The following is a 24,715-nucleotide window of genomic DNA, read 5'->3' as shown; positions in this document are numbered from 1 at the left end:
CCTCCCACACCCCATGGAGGAAAGGAGTGGTCCATAGCTTCAAATCTGGAGGACTTGGGATCAAAAGCACTGGCTGAATCCCTCACTTACATTTGGAAGGGGGGAAAAATCGCATCTATCCAGGTGCAAGCAGTTGCCTGGTCATCTTTCTGTGTTCTCCTCATCTTCAGTGAATTGGCTGTGGTCCTCCTTTGCCCACAGCCCTGGCCTTTATTCAGGCTCTTCTTCCTTACATAGATGCAGCACCAGCCTCCCAGCTCCCAGCGTGGCCTGCCAGGTTGGCGTGTTTACAACTGCAGCCTGAGTGTTTCCCTCCAAAACAAACATGTAAAAAGCTTCCCTCTCTGGCTTGGGCTCCTTCATTGGCTCGCTACTATCCTAAGGTTACGGGGGACAGAACTTTTGTGTTCTGGCCCAGCCTCCTTCTCAGGTTCTACTGGTCATGATCCAAATTCCAGACAGGTCCTAAGGATCTCATCCAAAATGCAGTGGACTCCAGCTAAATCCTAATGACCCACAGTACCCAGAAGGCACTAGGCTCCTCTGGCCCATGAGAACCCTCATCAGATAATGAACTTCTTTCTGATGCTAATGACGTCAGTCCTATCAGAGTGCACCCCGATCCTCACTTCTGGAACTCTCAGTGTCCTGGGAGGCAGGAAGATGTGTGCCTCTGCAACTTCAGAGCCTGATGGTGCCCAGGGTTTAACACATACCCCAATTGACAAATCACTGCTTTCCTGACCCTCAAATGTTTAACAAGTGAATGAATAAAGGAAGATGTAGTTCTTATGTGAGCCACCAAAAAATAAAGAATAAAAATAAAAAAGTATTGTTTGAAACGGAACAAACCTGGCATGGCACAGTGGTTTGGACAGGAGTCACTGGTAGCAGAGTTCTACGGCTCTATATAACTTAAGGCATATTTTCCTCTCTGTTCTCTGGTAAGCCTATGACTTTCTTTTCATTAGCAGTGGACCTTGGCAAACCAGACATGGTCTCACTTCCCCCATATACGTTTGAAGGTTTTCAAGGAGCCTGGAACTTTTTATTTGCTTTCAACGTGATTGATTGATTTCATTACTTTATTTTCATTCAAGAGTGGAGAAAAAAGGATGGGGGGTAGGAAGGGACCCCATTGCACACTGCTTTCTTAAAATCCTGAACTCCTTCTAGGAATTCCAGCTTTCAGCTCTGTGTCCCACCCTGTCTTCCCAGGTGGAAACAGGGAATCCTGGAGGTTCTAACAGGATTCCCAGGATTTTCTGTCAAGCTGAACCAGTAAATATGGAGTGAGAAAGGAAGTGCAGGTGGGGCAAGTGAGGTCAAGCTGTGGGCAGGGAGGCAAGCGCTTAGGCCATAGGAAAGGCAAACTGTTAACCATTAATCCTACCCTATCACTTCACCTCTTCCTAGCCGGCCTGGCCTTTGTAGCCACTCCATGTGACATCCACCAGGGTAGGATGGAATTCCACCAATGTTAATGATTGAGTTTAGGATTCTAAGGTTGTGAAATTCTAAAACTGGAAGGATTTCTCTGTGTTTTTGTTCTTCCTTGTTTTGTTTTTTTTTTTTTTTTTTCATTTATTCCCAGGAATGGATCCATATTTTGGACACATTTGAAAACCCATCCCCTAACTCTAGAGAAAGGAATTGGAAGCTGATGAATTTAAGCTATGTATCGTGGTCATAGTCATCTGAGGGACTCAAGCCACAGCTCAGATCTCTTAATTTCCAGATCATTCTAAGGATTCTTCTGCTGTATAGACAGTTTTGCTTCCAAGTATGCAGGCAGCATTAGATTTCCAGCATGACAAACCTAGCCCATGAGGAAGCACAGAATCTAATAATCTCTTTTTACTCTGTGGCGAATACAGCTAAGCCCTATCATTTCAAAGCTCAAAATATTTGCTTCTTTTTTCCCTCTGATTTTTGAGATATGTCTATCCTTACCAAATTCAAAAGCTCCTAATAAACAAGCACTTTAAAATCTATCTACACATTTAAGCAGCTGGTGTGTGTTTTTGTCTCCTAACTTCTGCAAAGATGAGGTGTTTGGTTCTTACGGAGGTTTTGTGTTTCCATTTTTAGCATGCAGAAGACATATCACATCTGTACACGCTCTACAGGCATTCACTAATAATTTTCGTTTGAAGGACTGATATACTTTAAGAAAAAGTAGTCCTGGGTGGCAAAGTATGGCTCCCTGCTAGACAGCTCATCCCCATTCCCCTCTGACTGGTCCCCACAGCATCCTGTCCACACAGGGACTTCATCACCAGCCATTTCTATTCCCTCTTGCCACCCCAGGGTGACATGAGGAGCTCTGATGCTCAGAGACAGGTCAGAGGGAAGATTTAAGGCAAGTACTCCTGTTTAATTTCTTTTTTTAGTTTTTTGAGACATTTTTATAGCCCAGGGTAGCCACGAATTCACTCTGCAGTTCAGGTTAGCCTTGAACTCTTGGCAATCCTCCTATCTCAACCTCCTATGAATACTGGGATTACAGGCAGTACCCACCATACCCACCTCCATTCTTTTTTTGCTTATAAATTTATTGCATTGCTTTGCTTTTCACAATGAATCTGCAGGATTAATAAATAACTGGTGGAGGGCCTTTAATCTGTGGATTCTCTGATCATGCCAAGTTGAATTAGAGAAAAAAATAAAAATGCATATGTGTGTGGTATTGAGGTACATTATGCCTTTGCATATGTGGAAAGCACAGGAAGAGGCTTGATGTCTTGCACTATCACCCATTATCTCTTCCCTTAAGACATGGTCTCTCAAAGAACCTATCCTAGGCTGCTGGCCAGCAAGTCTCAGAGACCCTCTTGTCTCTATTCTCTATGGCTCTGAGATTACAACCACGTAAAGCTATGCCTGACTTTTAAAAGATTATTTATGCTTTATTTTATATGTATGAGTATTTGACTACGTGTGTGTGTGAGTGTGTGTGTGTGTGTGTGTGTGTGTGTGTGTGTGTGTGTATACCACATGTGTGTCTAGTGCTTGCGGAGGCCAGAGGCTTTGGGTCTGCTGAGAGTGGATTTGCAGACAGTTGTGAGCTGCCATGTGGGTTTTGGAAACCAAATTCAGGTCCTCTGCAAGAGGAATAAGTGCTCTTAACCTCTGAGCCATTGCTCCAGCACCTCCTCCAACGTTTTATATGGGTGCTGGGGATTTGAACATGGGTCCTCATGCTTGTATAGGCTTTCTTACTCAAGAAAAAAAGTCCAGTTAAAATAATATGGCTTGTCAAAGTCCTATGGTAAACTCTGATTCATTCCTTGGTGGAAAAGTCCCTGTTAGCAGAGCTGGTCCACAGGGGACCAGGATTACAGCCCAGAAAGATGTACTACAGGAAAAACCAGGCATCTGAGATGGAAGAGGATAGGGCAAAAAAAGAGACCCACCAAACACATATTCTCACGGAACTTGCCTCCCCCAAATGCAAGGCAAATGTTTGCACTCCAGATGCAGTCAACTACTTTCTCAACAGGCCATCTCCATCTCTTCATTCCACAGCTCAAACATCTCCATCTCTTCATTCCACAGCTCAACCATCTCCATTCTCTTCATTCCACATGTCTGCCGCTCACTACATGGAGCCATTTGGTGCAGTCATTCAAGTAAAAAGACAAAAAAAAAAAAAAAAAAAAAAAAAAAAGTACAGCAATCCTGTTGAGTGAAGTAAGTCCCTACATTTTCAGCAACACAAATACAGAAAATAATACAAATTACAGGACTTCTGAAGAATACACAAGCATAAAAATTCATAGTATAGTAAGAGTACAAGTATCATTCTGCCCCATGGATTAGAAAGTATTCAACCTTTCCTTGAGAGTTTAAACTCTTTAGGGTCATATCAGGGCAAAAGAGCAACACCCACCTAGAGCAAACCCCAGATTCCTTTCTCGTCTATTTGGCAATTAAATCAAGACTCAGACTCTAATTTTGCAATGTCATCAGTATCTTAGGCACCTTACAGTTTCCGGTCACTCTTTGATGATGTGTAAATGCATTCAATTGGTTAGGCTGCCTAGGCTTAAGGAGAGTTATTATAATGAGAATCCCTGTGAAAGAATTTCTCAAAAAAAATTATCATTGTTAGTCAAAAAAAAAAAAGTTACTTGTTAACATTCACTTGACCATCTTCAGGAAAGGTCTCTCCTAGCAAAAGGTAACAAACTCATTGTTTCAAATCAGAAAAGCAGAATTGTGGGAAGGGGAAGCTTTAATGACCAGAGATACTAAAAAAAGGTATTTATGGTAATATGACCAAATGGTCAGCCCTGAAAAATTATATACAATTAACATTATACAGACTGGTCAAGTTATGTAAGGGAATACACACACACACACACACACACACACACACACATACACACATATGCATATAACAACAATTAATGAAAACAGAGGCCAAGAATTTGAAAAATAGCAAGGAAAGATATGAGGGTTTGGAGGAAGGAAAGGGAAGTGGGGAGGGGAGAAGGGAAATGAGAAGAAAGGGAAGGGAGAAATAAAAGACAATAAAAAAGTTAAAACACAGAAATAAATAAGTTGGGGACAGTGTTTTTAAAAATGGGCCAGGGGTGTCGCTCAGTAGTAGCCCATTTTGCCTGAAGGTGCAGGGTCCTGAATCCCATCCCTGGCACTGCAAAAAACAAGCAAACCAACAAATAAACAAAAACAAAAAACCCTACAACATCCAACATCCAGTCAACTAAGAATGTAAAACAAAGCAATAATCTTGGCTATTATTATTATTATTATTATTATTATTATTATCTCATTTAAAAGGGGACCTGTCCCACTATGCTGCCTAGGCTGGCCTCAAACCTCTGGTTACTAGCTAACCTCTTAACTCAGCTTCCTGAGTATCTGGGACTACAAGTGAGTGCCACAGTAAAGAGCCTTGCTTTGAAGACAGATGCATCTTAAACAGTGCTGATCACCTGGCCTGCAACACTATGGTCTTAGTTGGGAATGAGGGTCAGACCACAATCAGTCACAGCTACTTATATAACCATCTCTTTAGCCTTTGATAAGACGATGTTCATAAAGAGATGGGGAGATGTGATTTATAGCTCTTGTCTCTGTCTCTCACAACTAAATCTAGTGTTCCACCATGTGTGAGTGGGTATGTGTGAATGCAAACACATTCATATTCACAGGTTTAAAAAAAAGAAAATCCACCCTCCAATGTAGCCCTGGTGTTTAAGTGCCTGGGTGCCTCACAATGGTCTCAATGGCAGGCAGGCACCGCTGCTCTGGTCCTGCGCAGACCTGGCCTGTTCAATTGCTGCTGTTCAAATCCTCCAGAAGACCAAGATAATCTCTATTTGATGTCTCAGTTATACAACCACTTATCCGGTTGGCAACTTAAAAAAAAACAAAAGTTTAAAAGGTAGAGTATTTAACCATGGTGTACCTTAGAACAAGATCCAAAGCAGAAAAAAAACAAAAACCTTAAGCAGTCTTGCGAATAAAGCAGGAAATATCCATAAGTCAGCAGCATTTCTTCTTTCTTCTTTCTTTTTTTTTTTCCAGATAGGGTTTCTCTGTGTAGCCCTGGCTGTCTTGGAACTCACTCTGTAGACCAGACTGGTTTCCAACTCAGAGATCCACCAGCCTCTGCCTAGGATTAAAGGCATGTGCCACCACTACCCAGTGGTAGCACTTCTTGCAATGAATAGCCTACCCTCATGACGAACTACACAAGAAATCAAAATGGCAAAAATCATTGCTTTGCTAGTTCCATTGCCAAGCACCTGCAACATCAAAACAGAAGAAAGCCCAGGTCTGTTTTGATAAAGGCCAGGCTTTCCCAACAGAGGCTAGAAGGGATATAAAAAGCTTCCAGATGAAGGAGGAGAAAATCTGGGGACCACTAAAAATGTCACTTGCAAATAACTAATGTCCAGAAGTGTTATACTTATCTTTGGAGCTAAGAACTACTTAGCCCAGGGCCTAACTTATCAGTAACTTCTCTAAGCTCAATTCACAGGTTTTACAACTATGCTTCTGTGTATAAAAAGCGAGCAAGCTCATAACTGGAGAGACGCAGCTCCCTGCCCTGTTGACTGATAGCACTCCTTCATGTCTTGGCACCAGCTCACGTATTTCCTCAAGCTGGCCCAAGGATTTGGAGAGCTGGACTACCTCAGCCCAGCTACCCATGTCCACCCCAACCTCATCTGCCAATCATGACTTTGGTTCCTTTTTTTTCAATTCTCCATTGTCAAAGGTGGCTTGCTTGTCATTTCTTTACAAAATCCTCCTCCTTTTCACCATTTACATGGGTTCTCAAGCCATTGTTCACATCCTTTTGCTTCATTTTAATTGTGCTATCTGGAATAATCTATTAGCTCCTACAGGAGGCTAATGTGTAATATTTGGATGTTTTCATTACATGTGCCATGCTGTTTGGATGTTATCCTCAACTTTAAAAAAAAGTGACTCATTAAAAAAAGATTGATTTAATTATTTATTTGTGGGTACGTGTCTGTGTATGCAGGTAACTGTGGAGGCTAGAAGAGGGTGCTGGATCCCCTAGAGATGCAGCTGCAGGTGGCTGGAGACTGCCCAACATGAGTGCTGGAAACTAAACTTCAGTCTTCTGAAGAGCAGTAAGTACTCTTAACCACTGAGCCAGCTCTCCAGCTCTGAACACAATCGTTTTCAATAGCTTATTCTCCTTCGGGAAAAAAAAAATTGGCAGGCTGCTTATACACATCTATACAATAAGATAAATGCTGAAGCCAGAAAACTGCACAAAGGGGGAACTAAACTAGGGATAGTAAGATGAAGCTAAGAGAGAGGACAGGACTTAAAGCTTGTGTTGTCAGTCCAAGAAGGAGCCACTTCCACCACTGCTTGGAAGGTTCTGAACTACTAGCCCAATATGGTCCACAGTCTGCTTCAGTGGATAAAGTTGTAGGGCAACACAGCCACAGCTATTCATTTACATATTGCGCATATGCTTGGCTACTTTCATGTTACAGTGGCAGAGCTTAGGAGCTGCAGCGGAGACCATCTGGCCCACAATGCCTAAAATTTTTACTATCTGGCTCTCTTCAGAACAATTTGCAGACAGCCAGGTTATATGATTCTCTACCAAGGAGAGAGAAGCAAACCTACTTCCTAGACTAAGTACGGTCCTTGTATATAGCAAGTGCCATCATCCCAGCTCCCCAAATTCTTTTCAAGCTTAGTAAACACATAAACAAACATAAAATGGTTTGTCAGAAGCCTGTGGTAAACTCTGACTATACACTTAGTAGGAAAGGCCCGACTAGAAAAGATGGTCCACAAGGACCTGGGATGACAGCCCAGAGGCCTTGTACTACAGGAAGGCCCAGCCATCAGAGATGAAGGGGGCAGGGTGAGAAAGAGGTCCACCAAACACATATTCCCATGAAACTTGCTTCTCTCAAATTCAGTAAAAATACATCAGTGACTTTCACAGTGTCAACGGCACAATGATGTATGTCAGTACAAGTCAGTAAGGCTGAACAACAACACAGTTCGGGTACCATCCACACATGGGCCAGCTTAATCCAGGAACAGACTCAGGAACAGGCACACACGTAGTTTTTCCCTGCCCTCCTTCCTCAGCCTTGGCTGATGGGGCTAATGATCTGGTGTTTTCTTCTGCTGAGACCCAAGTATCCTCAGCAAATTATTAGCACTTATTAGGCAAGATAAAAGGAGAGGCCATCTTTACTATATGGCAATTTCTTCTGAACTCTGTTGACTAGAGTGTGAGATTGAGGATGTATTGTGTGCCACCTTCTTACGGTTCAGCCACCGTGTTTAGTCTACAGGTAGCCATCTCCTTCAGAGGTAGTCCATGGGAAGGACCAGGTTGCCAGGCCCCTGTGATAACTAGAGCCTGGAAAAGACAGCTGCCTGGAGACAAGAGCGCGTTGATGACTTCAAGCATTGCTTGGAGTCACTTCAGGAAACATGCCTCGGACCTGACATACTACACAGACCAATGGTGGGTCAGGGCCTTGGGGACACCATGGCCACTCTGAAGGTGTTAAAGCCCAGTGCCCATACTGTCTCTTCAAAGAAAGAAAACTCCAGATGCGGTCAGCTAAACCCACTGCCTTGTCACACATCTCCAAAGAACTCTGTACGACAAGTGCTCCAACATAAAGACCAACACTATAAAAGGTGGCCTATAAGAAGCTATGATTCAGCTCACTGCTAGGAGGAGATAGAAGAATATACTGTGGCCTTTCCCATTTCCACTCCTTTCTTATGGTTGAAACGCTGTCATGCACTGATTGTGTTTCCAGTGGGACAGAAATTTAGGTTTATCTAAAGAAGGCTTTCATATGCAAATTGAGCCAGGTGGTAGTAGTGGCTCACACCTTTAATCCCATCACTTGGCAGGCAGAGGCAGTTGGATCTCTGTGAGGTTGAGGCCAGCCTGGTCTACACAGTTACTTCCAGGACAGGACAGCCAGGGCTACACAAAGAAACCTTGTCTCAAAGAAAAAAAAAAAAAGAAAGAAAGAAAGAAAGAAAGAAAGAAAGAAAGAAAGAAAGAAAGAAAATGCAAACTGAAGAGAATTACAACTATTTGCAATTTTTACTCTAGAAATTACTAGCTAATCAAGACCTGACTCCTCCCTGTTATCAAAGATCAAGAAAGCCAGAACCTTATCTGCCCAGTGATCCAACAGGTCTTGCCACAGGGTGGCCAGAAGCCCAAAACTAACAAGTAAAATGTCTACAGCTTCTCCTCCTCTTGTGGGTGTGTGGTTGTCTTCCAGAGAAGTGAATACAGATAAGTAAAACTTACCCATATGTGACAGCAGAGATCATATGGGAACAAATATGGCAGAGCCCCTGAATGCTTTCTCTACCCTATTTCAAGCACAGGAAGCATGCACAAGCCCAGCCCCAGGTGCTTCGAGCCCCAAGAGCAGAGGCTGAGTGAATGGGAAAACCCTACAGCCTTGGAGGAAGCAGCAACCTAAGAGGCCATAGTCCTTTAATGTCACCCACTTAGGGGACAGCATGTCAGCTCTATCCTGTTTCAAAAGAGCAAACACTACCAAGTCTTGCCACCTAATGTTCTAGTACTAAAGCTTGACAGTTCAAATCCAGACCACCTACGGTCACATCAAAAGGATGTTAAAAATGTGGGTTTTGTATGACCTCAAAGTAGAAGAAAAGAAGAAAAGATCTCAAGGAGTCCAGGATAGCCAAGTGCAGTCCACATAGAACAGTTCTTCAGTATGCACTGCTAGATCCAGGACCGGGATACCCAATGGTGCATTCTGAAGTGCACAGAAACTTCCCGAGAAATCAGCAGCCCCCAAGTCAGCTTGAGCTGATCCCCACATTTCCAAATCATTACACAAACTTCCATTCTCCTTGATGCGGGCACTGAGCCCAAGCTGGAAGCCTTTTTGTAACCACAAAGGCTTCAAAGTGTGTGTGTCTCAAGTGCCACCACCCCAACAACTAGCCCAGAACCTGGCAGGCAGCAATACTCGGGCTGATTTTTGTAGCGACTCGTCATGACAGTTCCTACTTACGTAATGCATATAAGGTGAGGATGATTCCGGCCAGGCAAAATCCTTCAAAGAACCTGAGTGTGCTGAACATCGTCACATTCACTGACAGTGCCACAGTCAGTCCAAAGATCAGGATGAAGATGATGGAAACCAGCAGCACAGGCCGCCGACCAACCCTGTGAGGAAGAGGGGAGAAGTCAGGCATCTATGTTAAACAAGAGGGCAGTGCTCAGTGCTGAAATCCAGCATCCAGTGTGCACTCAATACATGTTGAAGGAGTCAGAGCTAAGTGTCTTCATACTACTTATATCCACTTCCTAGATCATGGCTTCCTCCCTTGGGATACAGGCCTCTTGTAAGACATTAAGCCCCATCCTCTCTGGAACTGAGAGGGCATTGCTCAAACAGCTACTAGGAGAGAGAATTATGATGTGGCCCTGATTACTGCTGCTGAGTCTATCTCTGTATATAAATAGGGACAGCTCAAGGCAAGAGAACAAAATCAATAATAATTCCCCAAACACAAACCTCGACACACCCAGCATAAAATGTCTCGAAAAACTGTTGACCTTTGGAACTGGCCCAAAAGTCAACATAGCCATGAAGGGAAGGCTTTACTTCTATTCTCCAGTTGTTACCTTGGTGGAGGGAGGGCTATCTTGTTTCATAGGCAGCCTATAGGTCCAGGGTTGGGCCAGCTGCAATTTGCTTCAGCTACATGACAACATGTAATTCTAAAGGGACCACAGGGATCACACGTTAAGCCTAGACACTTTGGACTGTAAATAAATGCTCTGATGTCTTAAAGTAGAACCTGCAGGAAAGGGCAGTGGCATACTGAGTCCACAAACCATACACAGAGCTGATCGGTGCATGATCAGTGGCCACTATGGGACAATGTACTTGGGGGCAATCAGAGGGCAGATGGGGTAGTTCATGGAAACTGAAAAACCATGAGTTCCCTTGTCCCCATACTAACCATTCGCCTCTCTCTACTTATTACAAGTAAAACTGTGGCAACAGAGCTGCAGGAAACAAATTAATATTTAACACAACTGGCTTGGACTAGAAGGATAGTTCACAGAGAAGGTGGGGGAGAGGGAAGGAAGGAAATGCAGGCCTGGTGCCCTCAGCACCACACAGGGCAGCCAAACGGCATTGGCTGTCCTGGACATTTATGACAAGGCACTGACATACAAGTAAAAAGGGGAGAAAAAGAGCCAAAGAAACAGACAGCAGAATGGTGGCTGCCTGGGGCTGGGTGAGGCTAGAGAATGTTTATGAGCACATTTCACAGTCTCTGTAAGGACAATGGAAGTGACTTAAACGCAGAATGGGCAAAGGACCGAAGTAACTCTGTAAACACTTCAAAATCATTGCATTGTGCACATTAAAGGGCAGGTTTATATATGTGTAAATGCTTTCCCACTTAAAGCTCGTTTTAAAGATTAAAGTACTGCTGCAAGGCCTATTCCTTCTATAATTTTAATTTATATAAAATAAACATAATATGTAAAAATATAAAAAATATAACACAGTAATATATATAATAGTTTTAAATATAAATATATAAAATATAACATTTATATATATATGTGTATATATATACGATAAATGCAAAGTACTTTCTCAGGGTCTACCCATTTCTTTTTGATTTGAGGATACGTGGCCAAGGCTATGAGTTTATAACAATGAAAAGCCTTTGTGTTTGCACTGGGGTCACAAAGCTCTTCCAGGAAAGATCTTACCAGACGTCTTTGTCTGTACCCAACTCACTTGCAGAAGTACATTTAAAGCATGGCTCACTTGTCCTCTTAAAAGGGAGGAGAGTATACAAGTCTCTAATATCTATTTTTAGTTTGCGGTACCTACCTTACCCTTGAATGGGGATATGGGTTCTGTTTCACTTCTTAGAGGGGCATGATGAGCCTGGCCTGAATCCTCAGCTAAACGTTTCAACTTTCAGCCTTTCTGCACTTCCTGCTGTTGCTTGATAGTGTCTTCCTATGTAGCCCAGTCTGGCTAACCTAGAACTCTCTGTGTAGCCCAGGTCAGCCTCAAACTGGCAATCCTCCTACCTCCAACCTCCCCAAGTCTTCCGATCTCAGGTGTATGCAGCCATGCCTACTTCTTTCTGATGTTCGAACCTGTGTTTTCCTGTTTTGATTTTGTCTTAGAAATGATGCTTGATTTTTTAATTTTCAATCTTGTAAAACATATTCTACGTACTTCCCTCCCAAATGGTTACTTAAATCAGTAAATCACACCTATCAATCCTTAAGGGCTGTGGGGGCACGAGTAGTCTCTGAAGTCAGAACAAACACCTTGGCTTTGCATCCAGGCTGGTAGCACATCATCCCTGAGCTGTGATCTTGGGAAAGTCCATACTTTCTCCACTGGTGTCTTCTAGGGAGTTTGTATAGAAATGTGCCAACCACTCAATGACCGTTCACTACATCACTACATGCGAGTTATAAGCCTCATGTGAGCTGGTTCCCCAGAGTGGGAGCACAGGTGAGGGACAGCAGAGGCCTTTATCTTTTTGGATCTTCAAAGATGTACCTATCTAAATTCTCAGAATCTATCTTTTTTTTTTTTTTTTTTTTTTTTTTTTTTAACTTTTAGGGCAAGAGGGACTCTGAAAATGGGATTGCAGCTAAGGACCTCAAATGAAGTGATTTTCCAAGGAGGGTAGCATGAAAGAACTTGACTCCATTTTACTGGTTCTGAAGATGGAGGGTGGGGTCATGAACCCAGAACACAGGTGGCTACTAAGGGCTAGAAAAGACAAGGAAACAACTGTCCCCTGAGCTCTTCTGTCCAGGAAGGAGCTCTGCCCTGGTGGTGTCCTGGTTTCATCCCAGTGACACCCATGTCGGGCTTGTGAACTGTAAGGTGATTAATTTGTGTTGAAGCCACCGAGCATGTCTTAGTGACAGCAGTCACAGGGAACTGATACAGGGTCTCCAAACAGACATCCCTCGCCAATGAAGTGACTGGAGGAGATTTTGAATTAAAATCGGGGATTGTTTACAAAAGATGGGGCAAGCTGGCAGAGAACCTGTAGGACATATCCACTTTGAAGTTTCTATCAGCGGGGCTGGGAGGCTGGGACGCTGGAACCAGATAGTCAGGCATGTGAGAGAGAGAGGCACTATGTAGAGGGGACTCGGTTGGTGCCCCTCGCAGCTCTGCAGAGACCAATGCCTGAGCTGTCCCTTATTTCAGCTCTTCTATATCCCCACTATGCTTTCATTCCACCCATTGCTGTTATAAACACAGGCCATCCTTTAGCTGAGCCCTGTCCTGAGTGTCTCACACACAGCTCAACTAACCTATTCTCTAAACAAAAATCTGGGTTGAAAATGAAGCTCATTTTTTCTTTAAAAAAAAAAATATTTTATTACTTCAAACATTTGTATGTGTGTTTGAGGTGTGTGTGTGTGTGTGTGTGTGTGTGTGTGTGTGTGTGTGTGTGTGGTGTAGGTGTATGTAGTGTGATTTGTTGGGGTCAGAGGAGGATGTCAGATACTCTCCTCTACCATTCTCTGCTGTATTCCCTTGTAACAGGGTCCTTCGATGTCTTGGAGTTTCTGTAGCTGTGATGAAACACCATGACCAAAGAAACTCGGGGAGGAAAGAGTTTTTTTCAGTTTATGCTTCTCCATCATTGTTCATCATGGAAGGAGGTCAGGACAGGAACTTAAGCAGGGCAGGGACCTGGAGGCAGGAGCTGATGCAGAAGCCTTGGAGGAATGCTACTTACTGGCTTGCTTTCTTATAGAACCCAGGAGCTCCAGCCCAGGGATGGTATCACCCACAATAGGAAGGACCCTCCAACAGTAATCACTAATTTAAAAAATGTTCTATAGGCTTGCTGACAGCCCAATCTTATAGAGGCATTTTCTCAACGGAGGCTCCCTCCTCTCCGATGACTCCAGCTTGTGTCAAGTTGACATAAACCTAGCCAGTATACTCTCTTAACTTGCGAATAGGCCAGAAGCCAGCAAGCCAACCAAGTCCTCCTGTGTCTGTTTCAATAGCTCTGGGATGAGGTGCATGTAGCCATGCCCAGCTTTTCCCCTGGGAGCTGGGGACTCAAACTCAGGTCCTCACGCTTGTGCAGCAAGTGCTCTTACTGACTGAGCCACGTCTGCAGCTCTACGACTCTCTAAGGAAAGCACCTAAATGTCTGGAGATGCTGACTGTAATTTTAGAAAGCTTACTCTATGACTTGATCAGCTTCCTCATGCAGCCCTGACCCTGCTGTGAGATGTGGAGTTCCCTCAAATGGGGTGATTTCTTTTAAGGCAAGGCTTAAGCAGAGAGTAAATACACCCCCCCAAAAAAACCTAAAAGGTAGGGGAGTTGTGAAGAACAAAATTTCCCTGAAACGGAAGGCCATTCAAACTCTCCCAAAGCTAGTGCTCAAACATGTATGATGACTCCCTAGGACATCCCTGCTTGCTTGTCCAACCGAGCCCCCCAGGAAGCCACTGCAGAGAACTGGGTTTGTGCCATCAGACTCTAGGCGCTCTGAGAAAGATCCAGACAGACTCTTAAGTCTTTTGTCCCCATGCCCAGGCCTGGAGTGTGATCAGGGAGGCCACTGGGTATGCGTGTGCAAGAAAAAGCCTGACGTAACTTCTGCTTCCACAGACAGATTGTTTAACAAAACCCTGCATTTCCTATTGTAGTAAGTCACTATAAGGACACTATAAGCGCTATCAAGTCTGCATTTCTTAGAAAGGAGGGCCATGGATCATATCGGTATACATTTCTAATTTCTGTCAGTTCTCTGGGAAGCAGTGTCTGCCAGATGAGAACAGCTCATGCTAAAAAGCTAGCAAGCCAAGCATCTGGTTAAATAAAATCTTACTTTCCACCCTCAAAAACTAGACAGCTCCTAGAACAAGACTGCACAGGTCACTGACAGTTTCATTGCTGAACACAAGAAATGTGTCCATATGAAGCCCTAGAAATGGTGAGTTAGCAGATTCTGGGCTCACAGGAAATCACATTGTATGTGCACACAAATAGACATTAGTTTGAGGAAGGAAATTTCCACCACAGAACTCTCTATAGCCATTCCCACTGCCCTGGCTAGCTTTCTCAGTTGACCAGGATACAGAGGGTACCAGGAAAACGCACACACACACACACACACACACACACACACACACACACACACACACAGAGTCTGTCCCTTAGCATTCCTGACATTCCTATGTCAACAAGCCCAAGACAGGCTGATTCACATACAAAACAGATTATTGTGAAGAGAGTGGGCTAGGAAGCAGCCACCCCACATCTCTGTCCTTGGGCAGTCCCTGACATTATACAATTTCTTCCCTCTTGAACACAGGCAGCACCACAGTATTCTTGTGACCCTAGGATGCCTAAAACAAAAGTGCCGTGGCAGGCCGTCAGTGAAGTAGTTCTGGTGTGGTGTCAAGTCCCAATGCAGCTTATAGCTGAGTGGACTTGGGGATGGGCTTCAACTGCTAGGCTCTAGTTTTTCAACAATAAACCATTAAGGCATGGGATTATCTGATACTTGCCTGGTACACAGTGATCAGTAGCAATGGGGTCTTTTTAAAAATTATTTGTTTTGATTTATTTTATTTTAGGTGTTTTGTGTTGCATGCATGTCTGTGCCTGCTGCCCTCAGAGTGGAGAAGAGGCTCACCATGTGGGTGCTAGGAATGGAACCTGGGTCCTCTGGGAAAGCAGCAAGTGCTCTTTACCACTGAGCCATCTCTCCAGCCCCTAAGCAGCAGGTTCTAACTCAGTGTCTGTCTCCTCCTGGTCCTTTTCATCACTTATTTCCTCCCGAACCACACACTTTGATCTGGAAATCCACCCCTCCTTAACCACCTAAAACACGTTCTGTCTCACTTCTGATTGCTACCCTTCCCTTGTCCACAATGCCTATCCATTACCAAATGCCATTATGTTCTACCGTCTTCCTCACCATCGGCACCACAGAGGCAGCTCCTGGCTAAGCCAATAACTGTCTCTAAAATGTGCATGATATTTTAAGGTGTTACTCCGGACTGATATCTATCTCCATTCATAAGGCGAAGGGTCTGCAACTTCTTCACCAACGTTTTAGGTTTTTGGAGATGGAGTTTCAATATGTTGCTCAGGCTGGCCTCACTGAGTTCAAGCAGTGAATTCAGCCCCCAGTAGCAGAGACTGCAGGTACATGCCACTTCACCCAGCTCTCCTTTTTTTTTTTATGTATTTTGTGCATCTACCCACTTGGCACCTAGCTGGGCATCTCCATGCTCCTCCCAACTAAGCATAAGTTATCAGAATTATCAATAAATGGGGCTGCAGGCTGACCTTGAATGAATTTAGACCCTCCTTCCCCCTGTTCTATCATGTATAGTGATCAATTCTCTTTTGCCTCTGCATTCTCCAAGTGGCAGCTTCTATTCTGGCCTCACTGGCAAGCAGAGCAAAGGCACGGTGACCCTGTGTTAACAATGACCACTCCTCTTTAGCTAGCAAAGGTGTGCTGTGCCTTCCAAAGGTCCATGGGTCGGGTGTGTTGGTACTCACCAGTCAGCAATGCATCCAGTTATTAGGTAGCCAAAGATTAATCCAACCAGCAAGGAGAATTTAGCGATATGGACCTTCCAGGCATTATCACACACAAGATCCCACTAGAGAGGGGCAAACAGAAGGTAAATCAGAGAGACGCATACACACAACTAGTCGTGCTCTATCACAAGCACAATACAGTAACCCTACAAGGGTCTGGGCATTGTTACTGGGGCCATATCACATGTGACACTAAGAGTATCATCATTAGGCTGCTGAAAACCCAATGGGAACTCTAATTTGCCCACAAAATTAAATGTGGTGCTTTAATCTAAACAGATTACCTACATCTGGGAGGAGTGATGTATGAAATCTGGGGGACATGTGTGCCTCTGTCCCAAAAGACCACAGGAAACCAAGGGAGAGGAGGATGGCCAGAGAAATCAGTGGTACCCTGGTGACCAGAGTCCTTCACACCCCACAGAGTTGCTATAATCTAGATGATGGGAAGGCCTGGCCAAGTGTCCTTATGGGGTGCTGTAACAACACGAGGAAATGAAAGGCAACATTGGCTTTTTCACTCCATTATACTGTCTAAACTGCAGTCTCGAAAAGAAATGGAGTTAATAGTGAATGCTAAGCTCTGAACTTACTATATTCTCATTTTTTCTCTTGTAAATGCTCTTGTGAAATGTGTTATAGGGCTAACTGCACCACCGGAGTCTCAGACTTAGTCAATTTTGTGCAGTAAAGTTTTATTTAATTGGAAAAATGAAAACGATCCTCAAGGCTGGGGAGATCACTCAGTCCATAAAGTACTTGTCATACAAATGTGAGGATCTGAGTTTGAATTTCCAGAACCCACATAAGGCTGCCTATGGTAATGGAATCCCAGAGCTCCTACAGCAAGACGGGAGATTTGTGGACCAGATAGACTGGCATACACGAGGGTGAAGAACCAAGAGACCCTGTCTCAAACAGGCTAGAAGGTGGGGACTGGCACCTGAGGCTGTTCTCTGACCTTCACATGTGTTACAGCATGTATGTATGCCTACTCACACGCAAACATTCATGCACATACAAAGGGAGAGAGGAGCGAGAGAGAGCGAGATCCTCAATTATTATCTTTCCTATTTACCAAAGTGGAAAAGGACCGAGGCTCACACACAGTCTACCTCTAGGTCAGAGGGCACATGAACAGGGAGTGGCTGGCTGGCTCCATGAGGACTGTATCACCCATCCTTGCTGTTTAGTGTTGCCATCCACTCTCAGTGGTAGAAGCCCTTCTGGCGAATGTTACAGCTTGGAGCTTTTGACCCCAGGTCAAAGGAGGTACAAGGGTGGTGGGGTATTGATTGCAGCTGGAGACATGCCCCACCATGGGAAAATTTAGGAATATTAGAACAAGAGGTATGCTGGAGACCATCAGGAAAGGTGAGGGTAAGGGATAGAAGCTATGCGGCTGCAACCTGAACTAAGTGCTGCCTTCTTAGATGTCTCTTCTTTGAGCCTCTACCTATAGGGAGATGCAGAATGTAATGCCAAGTGTTCTGGTAGCCTCAGGTTTGAAGTCTCTGAACTTCTGGGGAGTCCAGTGGAGGCCGAGGATGACAGCTTTAGGTCTCAGCTTCAGTGGAATTTGGAAAAGACTATCTGTAGCAGCAGTTGCCCAGGAAAGAACCTGGTCTGGACAGAGAAGGAAAGGGCTACCAGTCACTGCTCTGACATCTGCCCAGAACTTCTTGGGATACTTGATGCCCATGCTCCATGGCAGGATCCAGAGACTTGGAGAGAGTAACTCACTCCATCCTCTACTGAGCTGGCTCCAGATGGTCTGAATCAGAGCTTAGGAGGGAAGGCAAAAAGATCAGGCACAAGCCCCACAAAGGCCAAGAAGGATGGTTTGAGGCTAGTTGTCTAGATGTATTCATGTGTCTGGGGAGGAGGGCTGCTGACTGCTTCAGATATCACTTAGGCAGTCAGATGCAGGCATTCCTTAAAGGAGATCTCAAAATGCTACAGAACCACAGGGACTCCATCACCTGGGAATGAGCAGCAAGTACAGATTAGGGGGCCCCATCCCCAATGCTCTGAGTGAAAACTTCTGCAGGAAAGCCGAGCAGTGGGGGCTGACAAGCTGTCCAGGTAAGCCTGAGCCACATGGACCAACTGTCCTGCTTCTGAGAAGAGCCATAAGATCCTATCCTGCCTTCCCATGCCACAGTGGAGGCAACCCATGAGCTTCACCACCTCAGGCTTCAATGGCTTCGCAAGAAGGAAGAGACTAACACTCCATATGAAACATACATCACTACACCTTTGTCCACTTCGAAACTGACTGTGAAGCTCCAAAACAGCTTAAGTGGGTTCTTGGAGACAGCCTGATGTTTCTAGAAGAAAAATTTGATAATAAATAACTTTCTAATGCCAGGAAGGCAGATTTGGTCTTAAAACACTAGTTAACAGCTTTGTCGTGAACAATGTGGGTGCATTCTGTTTTCCCAGCTCCATGTAAACATTTCTGGGAGAGGCATCACCTGTACCTGTTCATCTCCCAGCTACACCACACCTGCATAGACTTTGGCCTGGCATATTCTTGGCAAGCACTAAGCTGCCCTGACCCAGGTTACTGCCTGGGAGAAACACACCAGCTGCCGTCTCTTTCATTCACTCCACTTCTAACGACTTTCACATCGTCACCAAGACTCCCCATTGATGAGTTTACTCAAGGTTAAATGATGCAAAAGAGTACATTACACTTATACCGAATGGCCAGGAGACGGGAGATTTTAATAAAAACAACCAGGGAAGTGGAGAAAATGGCTGGCACTGTTGCCAGCCCAGTCACCTGAGCAATTACTACACCCTGCCTGGGGCAGCCATGACCCAATTTAGCTGCCACCTAATAAGTTGTTCAGTAGTCGCCTCAACATGACCCCTATCAATTAACAATGCCAGAGTGGAAAATTATTAGGACATGCAAGAAGACTGAAGCACTCAATAAGGAAAAGAAGTTTAGTTGGCATCAGTGAGCTCGGCCTGTGTGGGGACTCACTCTCCCTGGGTTGGTGGGCCAGGGAATCCAGGGCAAGACAGCCACCCATGCCCTACAGCTTCCTCAGTTGGATACATATCTGAGTCAGCAAGCGCAGCACCTGAGAACACCCAGCAGGTTCAGCAAGATAAGGGTTACTCATGCCTGGGGATCCACCCACACCCCCACCCTTGCCATCCTGGGGCCCACCCTTGAGGCACATTCCACTGGGCTTAGGGGGTGGGGAGGAAGGTGGCGGGTAGAGTGGGGGTGGGGTGAGGGATGGAGAGGGGGGTAATCTGTGGCGTTGGCTCCCTTGTTTAACTTCTACCAAAAAAAAAAAAATGTACCGGGCACATGAAGTGCGTCCTCACACACTGTTATCTTTGAAAAAAAATCCACCAAAGAATTTCAGAAGTATGAGGAAGCTTTGTGGTCGCCTGACTCTCAAATTGGTTCTCATTGCTATAGATAAGATTATGGCAATTGGCTGCTCAGGAAGTTAAACTAAGTTTTTAAGACTTAAAAATAAAAATGTCTGCCTAGAGCAGTGTGGTAAAAAGTCTAAGACTAGGTAGGACTTAATGAGCTTGGCTACCTCCCCTTCTCCCTGTCCCCTCCCCCCATCAGTCACTCACCAATACCAGCACAACCGTAGAAACATGTCAAACACATCCCGAATGTCTCCCGTGTTCCACTGTGGCCATGCCATCCTAATTTCTAGGGGTGAGGGAGATGCTCACTGGACAGCCAAAGTGGCAGGAACTTCCTTCTGGTTTATGTTCTTATAGTGCAGGCTACAAGGCTAAAAACACTACTTCTGGACCCTTACAGAGGTTTCAAATATGATTTCGGGTCTGCTAATCAGGTCCACACAACAAAGAACTGTCCACGCTACCTAGTTCTGATCTCAGGGCTCACTTGACTTGAAGGAGAGCAAAGGGGTTGGGGTGTGTTGGGGGAAGTCCTGCAATGCTGATCAGATCTGGTAGGGATTGGGTGGTCTTGCGGCCTACAACTATGATGATAGCTTTACAAGAGTGTGAGCCTGGAGTCAGTGGCTGGGACAGTGACTTGCTAAATTCCTAGGCTTCCAAATGAAACATTGGGCAGGCTGGCTATCAGGTGCTCTGCTGAGAATCCTTCTGGAGCTCTGGCCTGTGCTCTAGAAACTTAGGAGACACTGTTGGCCTGCATTCCATCCTTGTCTCTGCAATACTCACAGAAGTGCCTGATACTTGCAAACTGAGCCCCTTTTTTGATTGGGTTTCCTTGAAATAGAGTTCCCAAGGAAGGTGTGGGTGGAACCCCTACTCTCCAGAAACAGTACAGCCTGTCATTGACTCCACCTCCTGGAAATCATCCCCTAGGGACCAATGGGAACAGCCCTCTAATGAAGCAAGTTAACACTCCATCAGCAGGTTTAACAAGATCATAAAAGCTTCAAGCCACAGCCCATTCAACCATCCTACTCTTGCCTCCTCTGCCACGTACTCACTTCAGAAGCATCCTTCAAGACCACAGGAGACTCTGGCCCAGACTTCAGGGCAAGGTGAATGATTTTACACATCTCATACTACATGTTAGTTGCTATGTGTTCTGTTCAAAAGCTTAATTAAAAAGTTTAAAAGAGGAAAGATCTGGTAGGCCGCTTTTGTACTCAATAGATTTAAAGGACAGACTACAAGAAAAAGAAGTTGTCAATTATCAACTCTCTCGACTTATTAGAGTGGAGAATCATCATCAAGAAAACTAATCACATTTCTGAAGAAGATGGAAGAAAATGGGACAGAGAAAACAATTTTTAGTAATAAGAAAATCTATGAAATTTATTAAAAAAAAAAAAAAGAATCTCTGAAAAACTGGAAGACAGGTTACTATCTGACTGTGGAGAGTGAATATCTGCCATAAAAACTAATGAGAGAAATCACCCAGAGAAATGATAGGATGGGGCTGGGGAGATGGCTCAGTGGGTACAAGCACTGGCTGCTCCTGCAGAGGATCAGGGTTCAGTTCCCGGCACCCACATGACAGCTCACAATGGTCTATAACTTCAGTTCCATGGGATCCATTGCCTCTTCTGACCTCCACAGGCACCAGACATGCATGTGGTACACATACATACGTACATGAAAGCAAACATTCATATACAAAATAAAATGAATCTTTTTTAAAGACTAGTATATGTTTTGAGTTTAATTGTTACTACTTCATTACTAACTTCAAGTAGTTAAAATTTCTATACACCAGAAATGTCATAAACAAAATTATAGCTATCCGCATTTGTAAAATTACATCCACAGGTCTCACATTTAACTGTCAGCTATTTTCCTCTGGTTTTATTTTCTTAGCAATATAGCCCAACATTCTAAATAGAAATGTGTGTGAACATCCAGACAGTTGACAAAATATGGAGTATGGATGGGTTGGAAAATACTCAGGAAATGCTTGATTCTGCTAATGAAAATCTAAACAATATGTATATTTTTAACTTTCTAAAGATGAAAGAGAGACAAAGAGGTACAAGGTGTGGCAGTAGGTATCTTTTTTTTTTTTTTCAGGAAGAAATTTGACAACATACAGCCCATTCCTTTAAGCAGTATCTACTCTTTGACCCAGCAAACCCCACTTTGGGGTAACTTTTTCCCAAGGAAATTATCAGAGATGCCCACAGAGGTCCCTATGCAATGACATCACCCATTGTAACTTACAAGGGCAAGACATGAGTTCTTGAGAAAAGGTCCCGGGGAACCATGTGGCCAAAATTCTGCTTTCAAAATCTAATGACTGACAAAGCCTTTCATTGTGTGTTACAGTGTCAGAATGAGAAGCGTGAGGACAAAAGGTGGTGTGCACAGGGAGAAGGAGGCGTCCCCATGCATCAAGGCCGGAGCAGGGCCCTGGAAGCCGCTCAGCAGGAGAAGCTGCTTACTGCCAAGCCTGACTACCTGAACTTGACTCCCAGAGCTCATATGGTGGAAAGAGAACTGACTCCCACACATTTTCCTCTGATCTCCAAAGGCCTGCTGTTGCACATGCACTGAGCACAGATGTACACACAACACACACACACACACACACACACACACACACACACACACACACACACGCACACGCACGCGCGCGCGCACATGCAGGCACACCACACATGCATACACCACACACATGAAATTAAAAAGAAAAAAGATATGAGAATAGGGAAACTGAGTTTTATTTTCTAGTTTATAATATTCTTATGTTCCCTAAACTTCTCATGATTAACTGTGAACTTATGAAATGGGAATAAAAAGTGATGATAAGGGTAAGACAAAAATCATTAAAAAAAAAAAACAAAACAAAACAAGAATACACATTCCTTTCACCTTTTCAGGGATATATATTTTCGTGCAATCTAAAACTGGAGGCTGAGGATGAAGTTCAGTTGGCAGAGTGCTTGCCTGGTGTGCACAAAGCTCTATGTTCTATCTCAACATGGCAGAACACCAGGTGTGGTGGGACACGTCTGTCATCTCAGGTGAAGTCAGGGGAATCAGAAGTTCAGGGTTATCCTCAGCTACACATGGAGTTTAAGACCAGCCTAGAATATATGAGACCCTATCCCAGTCAATAAGTAAATGAACAAATAATACGTTTAGAAGATATTTGTTTTGAAAATGTTTGGCTGTCAACTGGAATTTTTAAAAAATAGAGAAAATAAACTTGGGTATAGTGGAACATGCCCCAAGTCCCAGCTACCTAGTGGCTGAGGATGAGGGTTTTCATGAACCTAAGAGTTCAAGGCTAGCCTGGGCTAACACACCACACTGTTGTTTCAAAGCAAGCAAACATTTTAAAAAATATTTATTTACTTATTATGTGTATAGTGTTCTGCCTGTATGTCTGCCTGAAGGCCAGAAAAGGACACCAGATCTCATTACAGATGGTTGTGAGCCACCATGTGGTTGCTGGGAATTGAACTCAGGGCCTCTGGAAGAGCAGCGAGTACTCTTAACTTCTGAGCCATCTCTCCAGCCCCACAAGCAAACATTTTAAAAGAAGCTTTGTAGCTGGACATGGTGGTGCATTCCTTTAATCCCTGTGGCACAAACAAGAGAATCTCTGTGAGTTCCAGGCTAGTCAGGGCTACAAGTAAGACCTTGTCTCAAAACAGGGTTTGGGAGCTGGAGAAATGGCTCAGCTGTAAAGAGCACTGGCTGCTGTTTTAGAGGACACAGGTTCCATTCCAATCCCTTACGGGGCAGCTCACAACAATCTGTAACTCTAGTTTCAGGAGCTCTGACACCCGCTTCTGACTTCCACAGACACCAGGCACACACACACGGTACACAGACATACGTGCAGGCACAACACTCATGCACAGAAAATAAATTTATTGTTTTTTTCTTGTAAAAGAAGCAGCAACAAACTTCACAGCCTGTTGTCAAGCCATGAAATTTAATTCTGTGTTTTGTTTTGTTTTTTCATGAATGTGAGTTTTCCCAAAGTTTCATCTCTTAGAGTGGAGATCCACATGTGAGCTTGTTGTCATTAGCAGACCACTGGGTTTTGCCAACCACTGTGCCAGCTGCCGGGTCCATGCCTGAGCACAGTCAATTAAGATACAAGGAAATACTTCAGGGTAATACCACAAAGAAGACAAAATGGCTTCAAATTCCAATGATTTAAGTGAAACAAAATCCCCAACTGGGTTGCAGGAATGTAGAGAAATATGAGGTCATCACTTTCCTCTCCAAAACAGCATTTCAGAGTCTCCCAGGCACTATGGATGTGCTCTGCTCTACTGCTGTTAAACTAGAAACCATAGGGATGAAAAGAACAGACACACGTGTACATATGTGCACACAAGAAAGCATACACATAAAAAATTTTTTTTTTAAAAAAAGCCGGGCGGTGGTGGCGCACGCCTTTAATCCCAGCACTCGGGAGGCAGAGGCAGGCGGATCTCTGTGAGTTCAAGGCCAGCCTGGTCTCCAAAGCGAGTTCCAGGAAAGGCGCAAAGCTACACAGAGAAACCCTGTCTCGAAAAACAAAAAAAAAAAAACAAAAAAAAAAAACAAAAAAAAAACATTTTAAAGAAAGCATACTCATACATGTGAAGATTAGTCACATAAGGACAGAAGAAATAGTCTCCACAAGCCAGACTGAAGGAGTGTGTGAGCTACAATTAGCCTCTCCACATGTAGGCAGCCAAGAGCATCATTTTTAGTATATCTATTCTAGCAGTATATAGAGTCTCTTTTTTTTCTTAAAAGACTTCATCAAAATTCAAGATATACTGTCTAATTTGAAAAACCCTCAAACTCTCTCTTCATTTTTGCCTCTAAGCTCATCCTCCGGTTTCAGGAGGCCGGCTGTCAACAGTAGCCAACACAAGTGCCAATTAGAGTTGGCATGCTAGTGAGCTTCCTTAAATGACATCATCAACATCCTTGCCAGGTACTCTGGGGAATTTTTTTTTTTTAAGTTTTGTCTCTGGTTTTTGTTCATTGCTACTGCAATTTCTCTTCATCTTTATTTTCTCTCTTCCACCTACTGTCAAAATAAACAAACAAATAAATAAATAACTATAGCTTGTTGGAGGAAACAATAG

At 44.0% G+C, this 24,715-nt stretch overlaps 1 protein-coding gene across 2 annotated transcripts in view; it reads right to left on the bottom strand.

The window, feature by feature from the left end:
• Positions 1 to 24,715, bottom strand: part of Slc22a23 (solute carrier family 22 member 23) — a 171,536-nt gene that overhangs the window by 118,162 nt on the left and 28,659 nt on the right. For both annotated transcript variants that reach the window (XM_059263199.1, XM_059263200.1), the window contains exons 2-3: positions 16,110 to 16,213; positions 9,564 to 9,718 (exon numbers count right to left, since the gene is read on the bottom strand). In XM_059263199.1, coding sequence (XP_059119182.1) covers positions 9,564 to 9,718; positions 16,110 to 16,213 — 259 coding nt within the window. The remainder of the gene's footprint in view (positions 1 to 9,563; positions 9,719 to 16,109; positions 16,214 to 24,715) is intronic.

Source organism: Peromyscus eremicus, chromosome 5, assembly GCF_949786415.1.
Source record: "Peromyscus eremicus chromosome 5, PerEre_H2_v1, whole genome shotgun sequence".
Taxonomy (NCBI): domain Eukaryota; kingdom Metazoa; phylum Chordata; class Mammalia; order Rodentia; family Cricetidae; genus Peromyscus; species Peromyscus eremicus.
The sequence above is the reverse complement of the archived record's forward strand: the minus strand, read 5'-3'. Positions and strand labels throughout refer to the sequence as shown.